The sequence below is a fragment of the Rhea americana genome, unplaced genomic scaffold (assembly GCF_003343005.1).
Source record: "Rhea americana isolate MKP2758 unplaced genomic scaffold, rheAme1 scaffold_11, whole genome shotgun sequence".
Taxonomy (NCBI): domain Eukaryota; kingdom Metazoa; phylum Chordata; class Aves; order Rheiformes; family Rheidae; genus Rhea; species Rhea americana.
Window position 1 is genome coordinate 2,715,455 of NW_028185150.1, and position 14,325 is coordinate 2,729,779.

At 40.1% G+C, this 14,325-nt stretch overlaps 1 protein-coding gene across 2 annotated transcripts in view; it reads left to right on the plus strand.

Moving 5' to 3' along the window:
- PTCH1 (patched 1) overlaps nt 1-14,325 on the plus strand; it is a 75,740-nt gene that overhangs the window by 19,994 nt on the left and 41,421 nt on the right. Inside the window, exons 2-5 of one of the 2 annotated variants that reach the window (XM_085312887.1) lie at nt 10,537-10,726; nt 12,036-12,105; nt 12,219-12,310; nt 13,702-13,900. In XM_085312887.1, the coding sequence (XP_085169013.1) occupies nt 10,596-10,726; nt 12,036-12,105; nt 12,219-12,310; nt 13,702-13,900 (492 nt within the window). In that variant the 5' untranslated portion in view covers nt 10,537-10,595. Of the gene's footprint in view, nt 1-10,536; nt 10,727-12,035; nt 12,106-12,218; nt 12,311-13,701; nt 13,901-14,325 lie in introns of those variants that run through there. The other variant, XM_085312877.1, reaches the window with a different exon arrangement.

The window sequence follows — 14,325 nt, forward strand, 5'->3', positions numbered from 1 at the left end:
CTCTTAGTCAAGTTAAAGTAACTTAAAACAATTATATTCAGCTGTTTAAAAATTGTTAGGTTTAGACCTTGAAGCCCTTTACATACTCTTCTCAGCAGAACTCTTGGAAGCTGTAGTCATTTTTAGTATGGTTGAGGGTTTTGGCTTATTATTAAGACTACGTGAATGTTTTCTTAAATTACTGAAAAGTTAAAATTTCAGCTTGGCTCCTCAGCTGATGTAAATTGTCAAAGGACCATGAACTGTTAAGAAATACAACAATGTGCACTAGTGATAGATCTTSTCCCTGATTTCTAGGAAGAAGCAGAGTCTAAAATCCTCTACTTCTTTGATGCTTCACCCAGAAAATTCTTTAGTTAGGCTTCTCTATGAAAAATTGTGGCTCAGCTCTGACTGGAAGGGACACTTCTTTGGAATAAAGGGTTGTTCGCTCTCYGTATCTATTCATTCCTCAGTCTCTTTGTTGAAATAGTCAACAAGGACAGCAATTGTGATGGTGGCTTTCTATAATATGGACACCTGCCCGTTAGGAAATGGACTGAGACCACCAACTCATATCACATAAGCTACCAAACAGCTGTCAGATGGTAAACAACTTGTGGTCACTATTGTTGCTGGCTGGATTAGAACCAGTGACCCAGAGGTGAACAGCYCATAACCTGTTAACAAGGACATGTGTCCCAGTTCACTGAATTTTATATTTAAATGGGAAGTTTGTATTAATTGTACAAGTTTTGTCTTTTTTTGTATATTYGTATACAATTTTAATGGTGGTTGTATGTTTTACCACTTAGTACTACTTTTTTTTTAAGCACTTGTTCCAGTTTCTCAGCCCAAAGAAAAAATGCAGCAAAACATTCATTATTTTTTTAGCAGTCTATTCTGCTTCATCAGAAATACAGTTTTTCTGCCTACAACCAAAACACTGGTAAACATATGTAAAACCAGCTTTTATTTGACTTTTTTTTAAGGAAAACATTTTTAGCTCTTAAAGGTGCAAAGAAAGTTTCTTGCTGTGAGATGAGGCAGCTGTTGTTGGGCTGTTTTCCTGGGTCTGCAGATAGCTTGTGTCTGTTACTGCCCTGAACTTTGTCAGACTGTGACAGAATGAAAACTAGTCTCTGATATCTTTCTTTATTTTTGCTATTCATAACCATATAAGCATTAATGAAATTTGCAACAGCAACACCGAAGTCATCCCTAGCATGTGTGAGGAGTGTAAGTTATATCAGATGATAGCCTGGAAAATAAAAAGAAGCCTTCTCAAGTGCTTTGGTGTTCTCTGTAACTTGATTGTATTTGTAGAAAATGGTCTTTTTTTTCTTTCTTTTTATTTTTTTTCTTAAAAAGAAAACCCTTAAGTTATATAATTTTAACTGTGATGGGAATGATGGAGATAGTCACATTGCTTCTAGATTTTTCTAGAGGTCAGTAGGGCTAAGGACAGATTGGAAGTGGTTAAATCTTCATACGGCGATGTGATGATATTCTGGGCAGATTATCGTGTCTTGCTGTTACACCATATCATGGGGGGTAGAGTGATGGAGATACATATCCATCTGGATGCTAGGAAGGGTATGGTAGAGTGCAGGCTGTCTAACCTGGCTAGGCATGATTGTTGCCATTAGATGTGAACTGTACACATGTGGGTACCTGTATTAAGAGAAGTAAATGCTGTGTAGAGAATCTAAATGCAGCATGAAATTTCTGGCTGTCCTGAGTCTAGTGCTAGCATAAATTGTGTTTAATTACAGGATAAAGATTATCATTGTTGAGCTGTTGCACAGCCATTTGAATGACTATGTAATCGCTTTAAAACACTGATTGGGTACTATTATATTCTGACTCCCATAGTGCATCATTTCTGACTGTTTTTTTGATAGCTCCATTTAAAATACACCCTGTTAATCTTTATTTTGCACAATGAAATAAATGAGCAGAAAAATCAGTGCAGTTAGCAAAATCTTTATTATAATACAACCCTGAAGGACTTCAGTGATCTATCGTTAGCACTGTTAGAAAATCAAAATATACATAATAGTGTCTTACAATCAATAGTTAACAAAATGAGAGACTGACCATGTAAACCAGAAACATCTCTGAGAACTCTGCAAGTAACAGCATTTTAAAATCTTTACAAAATAGATATGCCAACCAGTCCCATTTCTTGTGTTGAATAATCTTAAAATTCAGTTGAAAAGTGGTCAATTAAAGTGTTTTGCAAGTCTTCCAAACTAACAGTTTTACCTCTGTACTCTGCCAGTCAGTCCCAGAGAAAGCATTGTTTCAAATAATGCTAAGGAAAGTGCTGTCTTACCTCCTCCCATTGGGAGGAATCGGGACACACTGGCTGTGTGCAGTAAAGCTGTATCTCTTGCGGACAAAGAGCATGATGAGCAACACATGCGAGCTCAGAGAACCCAAAGCCAGAACTCCCGTGACAGCGATGGGAAGCTTTAAATCAAAAGGCCATTATTTTCCCATACCCAGTAAGAGGCAGGGTAATTTTCATCCCTGCCAGAGAACTTTCAGCTCTGGTATCTCAATTTCTTTTTATGTGGTTTCAATCCTGTGTGATTAACACTTGGCTGCTATGTTTTGTTGTCATGAGGAGTGTGCTCCTTTGGAAAAAAATGGAAATTTGTGTCTGTAGATACTGCCTTCTGCTAATGTGAGAGGTGGCTTTTTTTTAGCGCTAATGCAAACTTAGGATGGGGAGCTGAAGTTGTAGCTGGATGCTTTACCACTTACCACTGGTCTGAAGTTTGTTTCATTCTGTTTTGAGAAACACCAATGTGTCTATGCTGTAGAAATGGCATGGGAACAGTCAAAGAAAGAGTAAGTAAGGAAGAAGGGTAGAAACAACACTTTGAGAGCAATCAAAATTGAGAGGGAGATGCACTGTATGGGAGGCTGTGGAGAGGAACAGAATAAGAGGGACCTCTTCTGGTTGCAGGCCCAGGAGAGAGAGGGTGATGGAGAGGAGGCAAGGAGCCTGACTGGGGCCTCACCACAAGCACTCTCCCACTGTGAAGTGCTGCGGTGGTGTGGCATAAAAGAGGCTGTGTGGTCCAGGTTGTGTTTGTCTTTCTCTGCACACTGCTGTTTTTTTGGATTGGTTAGCAAAGTTCAAGTCTCAGGTAGCCATATTGGGGTATTTTTCTCATCTTTGCTTTTATGTGATTATCAATTAATGGAGGATTTTTTAATTCCTATCTAGTCCTATTAACATGTTTTGCAGGTTGGAGGTGTTGTCCTTACTGGGCAATGTTCAAGCAGCTGCCTGTTTGATTTATCAAAAAGATATCCTTTGGAAAGGTGAAAAGAAAACGCGAAGTGTGTGGTGTCTCTTGACTCTTAAAGGTGTGATTTCACCGAATCACACAGAATCACAAAGTCACAGCGTGGTTGAGGTTGGAAGGGACCTCTGGAGATCATCTGGAGTCCAACCCCCCTGGTCAAGTAGGRTCACCTAGAGCACGTTCCACAGAATCACGTCCAGGCAGGTTTTTAATATCTCCTGAGAAGGAGAGTCCAAAACCTCTCTGGACAGCCTGCTCGGTCACTCTCACACTAAGAAAGTTCTTCCTCATATTCAGATAGAACTTTCTGTGTTTCAGTTTGTGCCCGTTGCTTCTTGTCTTGTCACTGGGCGCCACTGAAAAGAGTTCGGCCCCATCCTGTTGACAATCCTATTAAGATATTTTAGACATTGATAAGATCCCCTCTTGATCTTCTTCAGGCTGAAGAGGCCCAGCTCTCACAGCCTTTCCTCATGGGGCAGATGCTTCAGTCCCCTAATCATTTTCGTAGCCCTACGCTGGACTCTCTCCAGGAGCTCCATGTCTCTCTTGTACTGGGGAGCCCAGAACTGGACACAGTACTCGAGATGAGGCCTCCCCAGGGCTGAGGAGAGGGGCAGGATCACCTGCCTTGACCTGCTGGCAGCACTATTCCTGATTCACCCCAGGATACCATTGGCCTTCCTGGCCACAAGGGCACATTGCTGGCTCATGGTCAATCTGTCATCCATCAGCACTCCCAGGTCCTTCTCCACAGGTCTCTGTTGCTTTCCAACAGATCAGCCCCCAGCCTTACTGGTACTAGGTGCAGGGCTCTGCACTTGCCCTTGTTGAACTTCATGAGGTTCCTCTCCACCCAACTCTCTAGCCTGTCCAAATCTCTCTGAATGGCAGCACAACCTTCTAGGGTAACAGCCACTGCTCCCAGCTTGGGATCATCAGCAAACTTGCTGAGGAGGCACTCAGTCCCTTCTTCCAGGTCATTGATGAGTAAGTTGAACAAGATGGACMCAGTACTGAGCTCTGGGGAACACTGCTAGCTACAGACCTCCAAGTGGATTCTGAGCCACTGAGCACAATCCTCTTGAGCTCTGCCTTTCACCAATTCTCAATCCACCTCGCTGTCCACTCATGCAACCCACACTTCCAGAGCTTGCCTAGGAGGATGTTAGGAGAGACAGTGTCAAAAGCCTTGCTGAAGTCAAGGTACACAACATCCACATCCCCTCGTCTGCACACCAGTCATTCCATTGGAGAAGGCTATCAGATTGGTTAAGCAGGATTTCGCCTTGGTGAATCCATGATGAGCTGCTCCATCAGCTTTCCAGAGATGGAGGTGAGGCTGACTGGCCTGGAGTTGCCTGGGTCCTCCTTCTTGCCCTTTTTGAAGACTGGAGTGACACTGGCTTTCTTCCAGTCCTCAGGCGCCTCTCCAGTTCTCCAGGACCTTTCAAAGATGATGGASAGCAGCCTGACAAGAACATCTGCCAGCTCCCTCAGTACCTGTGGGTGCATCCCACCAGGGCCCGTGGATTTGTGGGTGTCAGAATTGCCTGAAAGATTTCTAATCCAATCACTCCTCCTTGACCAAGGCAGAACCTTCCTCTCTCCAGACTTTCTGTCCTCTCTGCAGGCTCTGGGATTCCTGAGTGTTGCCCCTAGCAGTGAAGACAGAAGCAAAGGCAGCCCTCAGTTACTCTGCCTTCTCTGTATCCTTCATCACTAGGGTCTCCACCCCATTCAGTAGCAGGCGTGCATTTTCGCTAATCTTCTTGCTGCTGGTGTATATGAAGAATCCCTTCTTGTTGTCCTTGACATCCCTTGCCAGATTTAATTCCAAAGGGGCCTTAGCCTTCCTCATCACATTCCTGCATAATCTGTTCCAGTATTCCTCCCAAGTGACCTGTCCTCCTTTTCCACATTCTGTGTGCTTTCTTGTTCTGTCTGAATTTTGCCAGCAGTGCTCTTGAGCTTAGAGGAAGTGATTCTTGAATATTAACTAGCTCTCTTGGACCCCCCCCTTCCTCCAAGGGCCCTAACCCATGGGATTCCTCCAAGTAGGTCCCCAAAGAAGCCACAGTCTGCTCTCCTGAAGTCCAGGGTTGCAATCCTAGTTATTGACTTGCTTCCTCCACACAGGATCCTGAACTTAACCATCTCATGGTCACTGCAGCCAAGGCTGCCCCCAACCTTCACATCTCCAACTCATTCTTCTTTGTTGGTTAGTACAAGGTCCAGCAGCACATCTCTCAGTGCTTTGAGTTGTCAGCATCAAAATGTTTAACCATACTGCTCTAATGATACATTTGCAATACTGTAAACAAAGAAAATGTACTGTCTTTTTTTTAAAAAAAATAGAGATACTAATTGTTGATATTTATTTATTTATTTATTCTTCCTCAAATGCTCAGATGAAAACGTAATCTTTAGGAGGGAAGTTCTCCTGAAAACTTTACTCCGTTTAGGCACCTCAGACTTGTCGTAGAAAGACTGACGCTCAAAAGCTAGTAGGTACTTTGATTTCTCAAGGTCTGTCCTCTGCTTACTAGAGAAACGTTTGTATTCCAAGTGGAATAAAAGCTCTCAGGAATGTTCTTTTTTTAAGGGAAGGCTTGCTCTGTGCTAAGGTATTTGTAGTGCAGTCACACACAAGGTAGCTATTGAGTGGTTAATAAAGGTAGTGTTCATATCCAAAAAAATGCAAAACCTGAGGCTATATGCTGCAATTCCAGTAATTTGAAATAGAACTTTGTAAGATATCCGGAAAAAGAAATACTTCATGCCTGTTGAACAAGTGGACAGCAAATTAACAAGCAGTGATTTTTGGCTGTCATTCATTGCCTGATTTGGGATCAAAATCAGCTAGTGTGGGAGACTTCAAACTTATTCCTAAAAATATTCTGTGCAGAAGTGACTTTAGTTTCTAGTAGCAGGTTCCAGAGTTCTTTATAAGCGTGTTAATGTAACAGCATGCAAATATTGGAAGCTAATTTTGAGAAAGTTCATACAGATAAGAATGACATTGAAGGTAGAAATGAGTGTATGAATGGAATGACCCAGTAACTTCAAAATTGTTAGTAAGTCAGTGGAAATCTGTGAGTCAGAAACTGTGCGAGTGAAAGCAGGTCGAGTTTCACACTTTGTTATTGGAAAAGGTGCACCAGTGTTGTGAAAATGTGTATGAGAGGTGAGCAGTTTTGATTTTCTGATTGCTTCTCATTTAAGATGCACTAAAGCATTTTATTGTGTGATAACTGAGATGCTGGGACTAAGGCACAAGTGCTTGGTAACAGGATATATAGCCTTTCACCTTTAGGTCATGGGTTCAGGGCTGCCTCAAGTTAAGGATGACTAAAACTGGTTACCACCTGACAGCTGTTCATTGCATGTGGGGGAGGGAGATGCACTGGTCCTGAGATAGTCCTTAGCAACCCAGTGTCTATATTGACAATTAAGTGCTCTCTGCAAGCCTTTGAGAAGGCCAAAGATTTAGTACGTTAACCAGCTTCCATTTCAGCCAGGAGGGAAGTCCAGGAGGTGAGTGATGTGTTTAATGGCCCAGGAGACCCACTGGCTCAGGTCCGCTCTTCTGCCTGCTGGCAAGAAATGAGAGGGAAGTTGTGGTTGTCCTGCATCTGGGGGAAAAAGGACTTTCCTCTTCTCTGGAAAAGCCACTGAGGGGCTTTTAACAAGGACTAATGTTCCACAACAAAGATGCTGGCAATAAAACTATCTTATGCTGAACATGAGCCTTCACACACATTCTTGTGCATTAGAAACTGATATATTAAGTGAGGAGTGGTGCCAGGACACTGATGTTATTACTTTGGCTTGATTTTTTTTTTCTTGTTAGCTTAATTTTACAGAGGGCATAGTATCTTGTTTCCACTAGACCGCCACCCAGAATTTGATGACACAACTGAAAGGGTAGTGTACAGACTGCTGTGTTGTGTTACCACTGGCCATGAGCCCATATACTGATCTGTTAAATAAGCATTTTGGCTTGTGGGTAGGAGTGCCACCAACTCAGCTATCTAGGCACTGAATCATAAGGAGTCATGCAATACAGGAATGCCATCAAGTGGCTTTTGATATATCAGAAAAGGAGAGTGTTGTGTGGACTTTGTCACCACATTATTGACCTGGAATAGCTCTGTCTTTGTATGGAAAGAGATGGGAAATACTGGTACTCTAAGCCATACATACAATTTAAAAGTCAGTAGTATTGTAAGTGGAAAATATTGTTGTCTCCAAAAATACAAAAAATGTCCAGAAAGGAAAATCACAGAAGACTGTCTCTTTGGTTGGTCATGGTTTCCATTGTATTAGTTGTCCTGTAGCGTGAACATCTTCTGATGAATATAATATGCACATACTGTTTTTCTAATGCGTGTAAGGAATGACGTTCTGTGGAGTGTGTGTGTGTTGAGCATGATATTGCTTATCCGTCGTACACAGCGAGACTTCAGGTACATTTCAGTGATGTTTAGTGGTCTCTCCTTAGGTTTGGCACCAGTTGTGGACACCTTAAAATAAATAAACAAATAAATAAAAACACAACAAGAGTGCCTGCCTAATCAAAGCGTTTATGCAGCTGATTGTGGAGGTTTAAGATCCTTGAGCATGGCAGCCTCCAATAATTTTTGTAAACTTTCAGTTACAAGAAATGAAAACATAAAATTGGTAGAAGTTTTCTGTAATTTTTATGTCTTCCTTGTTTTTTATTGCTTATGATATATTGAAAGGCCACTGATGTATCCACTTGCTTCTGGTCCATCCATATATTTTCACATAATCTGTCTTTGGCAGTTAGTCAGAATTTTCCTCTGCAATCTAAGTGTATAATTTTTTATATGAGTGTTATGTTGTATAAAGTATCTAAGTTTAGCCTATGGAGTTATCTTTACTGTTTTTGGCAGAAGAAATGTGCATAGTGGACTCATCAGAGAAATAATGAAATGGTATAATGCCTTAAGAAAAATGCTCAGCAGCTCTATTGTTGAGATCTGGAACATGCGTCCATTTTCTTGGATGTTTTTGTTATTCCTGTTTTGAATGTAAAAGGAGAAGAAACAGTTTCATCTTTGATGTCTGACTTGTGCAGTGCAGTTTTGATTAGCTAAATCTGCCTTGTTCATTCAGTGAAGTTAATATAGTTTGACAAGAGCTTGATTAGGAAGCAATCATTTCTGTTGATAGTAAACAGTTGGTCACTTGCAGCGGAGATGGGAATGCCTCCTATGTCATGCTCCAAGTTTGCTCTCTCAGTTMAAGTCCTGGTTAAACACAGAAGTAAAGCAGAAATGGAAAGAGAGACTATAGTATGAGGAAGAGGTGTTTATGTAGACTATGCAGTCCTGATCAAATTGGGGCTTTGTTGTCTTGGGTATCATTGAAACTCAGAGGAAGGGAGTCAGTTTATGTTCTGAAGTATTTGTCATATAAAGGTCTGCAAAGGAAGGTTTTGTTCCAAGACCAATGGATTAGAACACATGTTCCCCTGCCATATCCCTATAAGATGAAGCAAAATGTATCACAGAGTTCTGTCTAGAGGAGAATTAATGCCTGATATAACTTAACACTAGCTTTTTTTGTTTTGATGCGTATACAGTCTCAGTGATTATGTATCTTATCACTGTAATAAAGGGAATCCAGATGTGCAATTTGTACTTTGCTTTTTATTTTTGTTATTGTGACCTGGTCACTGTTACATGATCTGAAGGATGTAGTAATACATGTGACAGGCTGAAAAATGGTTGGAATGTGTGGTGGAAATACCTATTTCTTCAATAAATTCTTGAGCTAGATACTAAGTGATGTTTCATGGCAGAAAAATATATGACTTAATTGTTGAGGACCTGGTTCTGACAGCTTTACCTATGCTGGGGCCCAGCTTCTTACTTTGTGGTCCCATTATCCCTGTTGGCGTTACAAGGCTCCAGCTGACTGAAAAAGTATGTCCCAGGCCTATTCACATGTTTGGGAACGTCATCCACCACACTGCGAACTAGTTACAGATCAGTCTTCAGTTACGAAGGATAAGAGATAGATGTGCATGTCTAATTTCTGTTTGCACTGTCAGAGAACTTCTAAACTTTGGCAGTAATTCAGATCACCAGTGCTAAGGTGGTTAGAATTAACAAAAATATAACAAATTAGACCAAGTCTCTAGGCTTGGACTTAGCAAAACAATAATGGTAGTAAATTGTAAGGCATGTAAACAATTTGGTGGCGGTGGTCTTGTCCTCCTCATCTGGATGTGGTCTTGATTCAGCTAGTGGACTGAATTAACTGAACCTCCTCCCACATGCACTTGCTAAAGAGACTATACGGGAGATTGTGTAAAGTGTATGAACTCTAATTGAAGGTTTTTTTGTAAGCTGGAAGATAATTTTCCATTTTTACGTAACTTCCTCTGGCAAGGCAAATTGAATAAGGCTCCCYCAAGAGCCTGTCTGCTTTGCAGTCTCCTGTCTTTTTTTTTTTTTTTTTAACTATATTTTGATAGAGAGCACAATGTTAGGAAACAAATGTTGAGTATACATTATTTGCTGCATTGCGCCATGTTGTGTAGGTACCATACTACTGGGACAAATCATTTGACTGCATATGGTCTGTTCTGCTACACTCAAAAATGCACCTCTTTATATGAACGTAATATTTTTCATTATACCTGAGGTTTAGGGAAGTGCACATGCACACTTATTCTTTCCCTCCTCCCTTTTTTAACTGAAGAGAAACATTCCCCTTCTGCCTTTGCCAAATTATTTGGAAGAAGAGTGTAAATTGAAGCCATTTATCTTGAAATACGCTATTGGACCAGACTGTTTATACAAGTGTAAGAAATTGTAACATAGGAATATTTGGTCTGGTCTGCAAGGAAAAGGTTTCTCTCTCTCTCTCTCTCTTTTTTTTTTTTTTTTTTTTAATTTTTACACGTGGAATATTGGTTATAACATCGAAAAACCATGTGTAAGGGGATCCAATTTACACATCAGTGGTCTGGTGCAGTTGGGACAAGGGTATTTTTTAATGAGGAACAGGATTTTTTTTTTCCCTTTGCAATGTTACTAAAACAAAGTTGATACTCATCTTAAGAGTTATACTGAGCTTGAGCTGGAGGTGGAATATTCCATGTGCATGGTAAAGTTTTTCTGACTGAAGAGTGCTGATCATGTAAATCCAGAATAACTTGTTGTRGGCTAATACAAAGCTGTTAATATTTATCCATCAGTTGGTGGACGAGTCAGTCGGGAGTTAAATTACACACGACAGAAGATTGGAGAAGAGGCCATGTTTAACCCCCAGCTCATGATTCAGACTCCACAGGAAGATGGTGCTAATGTACTAACAGCAGAAGCACTGAAACAGCACCTTGACTCTGCACTTCAGGCCAGCAGAGTACATGTTTATATGTACAACAGGTAAGGGGAAAAGCAAAGGTTTACTTGATTTCCTGTAGCAACCCGAAAATGGACACATGCTTCTTTGCGTGTGTTTGTAAATGGGTAGCACTTCAGAGCCTTTTCCTTTGAGTGTCTGTTTTGATTTGAGTGTCACTGATTACTGATGCTTGAAAGTGTGGTGAGGTAACAGTGACGAGCTGGCTTTTAACAGATTAAATGGTGTAAGAGGTGTTGGATGAGATTCTAAAGATGTACCCGTGTGATCAGTGCTGCAATATCGACCTTTTTTCTTGGTAAAGGAACTGTAACTCTGCTGTTAAACATGGGACCTTATTGATGGGATTTGTTAACAGTAAGAAGCCTTCTCTATTGTAGTTGTTCACTTGCTGATACCTGCTGGAGGCATGTAATAGCTATGAATACTAGTACAAGTTACTGTCCTTTCAGTAGTGTGAGCATAAAGAGAAATGCAAAAGGGTGAGAAATGGCAGAGGGTGGAATAACTGGGCTATTTAACAACATAGAGGCAGTCATGTCAGAGTTGGTCTCCAGAGTGTCCATGTGCCAAAGCTGAAGGTTGGGCAGGAGCTAAGAATTGTCCAACAATACATGTATTAAAGATGTGTCCTAACTCAGCTTTGGACTAGTGAGATCTCTCCCTAAGGAGCGGCTCCTCCAAGATTGCTCTTGACAGGATGAAAATGTGCCTAGGGATGCAGTTGTGAGGCATAAAGTCCACTGTCTTTCAGCACATCTAGCTGATGTCTAAATGAACTAGGGCCATGGCTCCAACTGTTTTCTACACAGCCTCATCTATAGTGCTAGAGGCCGCGATGGTGGTAGCTGTAACACAGCCGAACAAAAGGCAGAAATCTTAACCATTTCTTTTCTCCTGCTTGCATGAGTTAGGACTAGGAGTATTCTAGTCCTCTGAGCCTGATACTGAGCTCTCTGTCATGTCATTGAGTGATGTCTTAAGTCACAAGTGGTCTCATATTTATAGATAGCCAGATTTTTGTCCCTTTTAGTTTTGTTTTATAGCCTGATAATCCAAAAGTAGCTCTATTATTTTTAATAAGTTTTGCAGAGACTATTTATCATAATTGAAAAAAGTATTTCTAGTTTATAACTGCAAAAAGAAAGGCCTTTGTCTTTGTGAGGTGTAATATACCTACACTGAATAAAACTTTCAGTAATTTGCTTTCTCAGTAATTTGCTACTTGAGGTCAGCTTATGTATATGAACTGCCATTTTACGTGCATGTTACATTTTAAAAATACCTTTTCAGTACTTGTGCAGAAAAAATATTTGTTACTCTTTATTACAGACAATGGAAATTGGAACACTTATGTTATAAATCAGGAGAACTTATCACAGAAGCCGGTTACATGGACCAGGTGGGCATAACAGGCATTTGGTTATAAGCATTTTATATTCACGATTCAGCTTGTGATGTTTGATTAGGTTCTAATCTAACTATATTTTCTTTCCCCCTTTCTGATTTTGGCAGATTATAGAATATCTTTATCCTTGTTTAATTATCACTCCTTTGGACTGCTTCTGGGAGGGAGCAAAACTACAGTCAGGAACTGCCTATTTGTTGTAAGTCTATAACTGCTTTTATAACTTTCTAGTCTGACTGGTTTTAATTGTAAAACTGTGCATGTTTTTGAGTTGTGTTCCCATTGTTTATTCAGATTCTGATTTAACCAATACATTAAAAAAAAAAGTCAATTCAGAAAATACGCATCTCTTAAAAATTGAACAAAAGAAACTGCTTCTAAAAGATGATTTGTAGGCATCTGTTGATGTCCTGTATTGTTACTTTCCTTGTTCTGTTGGCATACAAAAAAAAAAAAAAAAGTTCTGAAATGAAACCTTTGAAATATTTTGCCTTTTGAAAAAGAACAGAAAAGTTTATTTGCGTAACTACAATCCCATTGATTGGCTGGGAAGTCATTGTAGTTCTAAGAAAAAGCAGCTGTCTTGGGTAAAATCTCAAGTCTTCCTAAGGAATTAAAAAAAATCCTTTGTTTGTGAGATCATTAAAGAAACCAAGTATAGGATCTTTTATGGGTGGTTACAAGTGTGATATTATATGCACTGGGCTTCAAAGAGTTAATTGTTAATTTGTGCAGGCATTTTCCGTTAATTATGCTAGAGTTAGCATTTGAGTTATTGTTTCTGTCCTGGTTTGCATGGCTCTGTAAAAGCAATTTGCAATGGCCATCTTCTAACCTTTAGTGTACAGTTTTAGATGGGGAAATAAGAGGGTTTGTGTTTTCTGGTTGGGAGATTCGGAATAATGACTTAAGCCTGGTTAAGCAGATACAGTGTGGTTTGAACCACAGAATAAGGCAGCCAAAAGCCTTTCTGGGCTGTCAACATCACAAATTCAAAAGTAGGGGGTGGGAGATGTGACAGTGATAGTGGTGACAACCATGGTAGCAGGAAAACTTGATGGCTGATAGTCAAGCTGCCAAAGTGTTTGAAGGGGCACGGTATTATTACAGATAAACAAAGATCAGCTATATTGATTGATTACATTTGCAAGATGATTATTAGACTAGCAAGAGGTAATCTGATACTATGTGAAAGGCTTTCTTTCCTCAGCTCCCTCTCTTCTTTCTCCCTCCCCTCCCCCCAAATTCTTTGAAGCAGCAGTTAGCTGCTTTTTTGTTATTTAGGTGCTTGATGGTTTGTTTTACTTTGTTTGTAAATGGAAGTATTTTTAACATGTGAGCATTGCCTTTCATAGAGTAACTTGGTCTGTAATTACTGAGTGTTTTTGTTGAAATTAATGGGGCTACAAAAAAAGTATACATACATGAATATAATTAAAACATGCATTTCATTTCATGAAACAACCTTACCAGAAAGAGTTTAGCTTGAAACAGAAAACAATTTAGTCATTTATGTGAATATGGATTAGAAATTGTTTCAGTACTTATTTTGTCATTTTCTTTGTCATTTTCTCCTGATTTTCTTTGCAGAGGGAAACCTCCTTTGCAGTGGATCAACTTTGACCCCTTAGAATTCTTGGAAGAGTTAAAGAAAATAAACTATCAAGTGGAGAGCTGGGAAGAAATGCTGAATAAAGCAGAAGTTGGTCATGGTTATATGGATCGACCTTGCCTAAATCCTGCTGATCCTGATTGCCCAATCACGGCTCCCAACAAAAATTCCACTAAAGTAAGTTTGCTTATCCTTGTGTAGATATTTTCAAGGGAGGTTGTGTATGTGCGGAGAGAAGATAGTACTATTTCCTTCTAAGCAGTGTATATTTCATATTCTTCAGCAATTTCATCACTCTACTAATATTGTATAATATTAGCCCAGGGTCACTAACATCCCTCAGGCTGTAATGCAGTTCTTAATCCTGCATATTTAAAGTGAGGCTACAGTTCTCATCTACCAACTAGGTGTGGCAATGTAGTGACACACCATTTCAGCAGGCAACATGCCTCAGGATGACACAGCCACTCCTGGAATACAGCTGCTTTTGTATACTGATGCTGTGCGGCAAGGCTTCCTTCAGATAGGGCCAGTTTTGCTGAACTTTGTGAAGAATTGGAAGCCATGAATCCCAACTTCATAAACCACTTTCTCAGTCACAC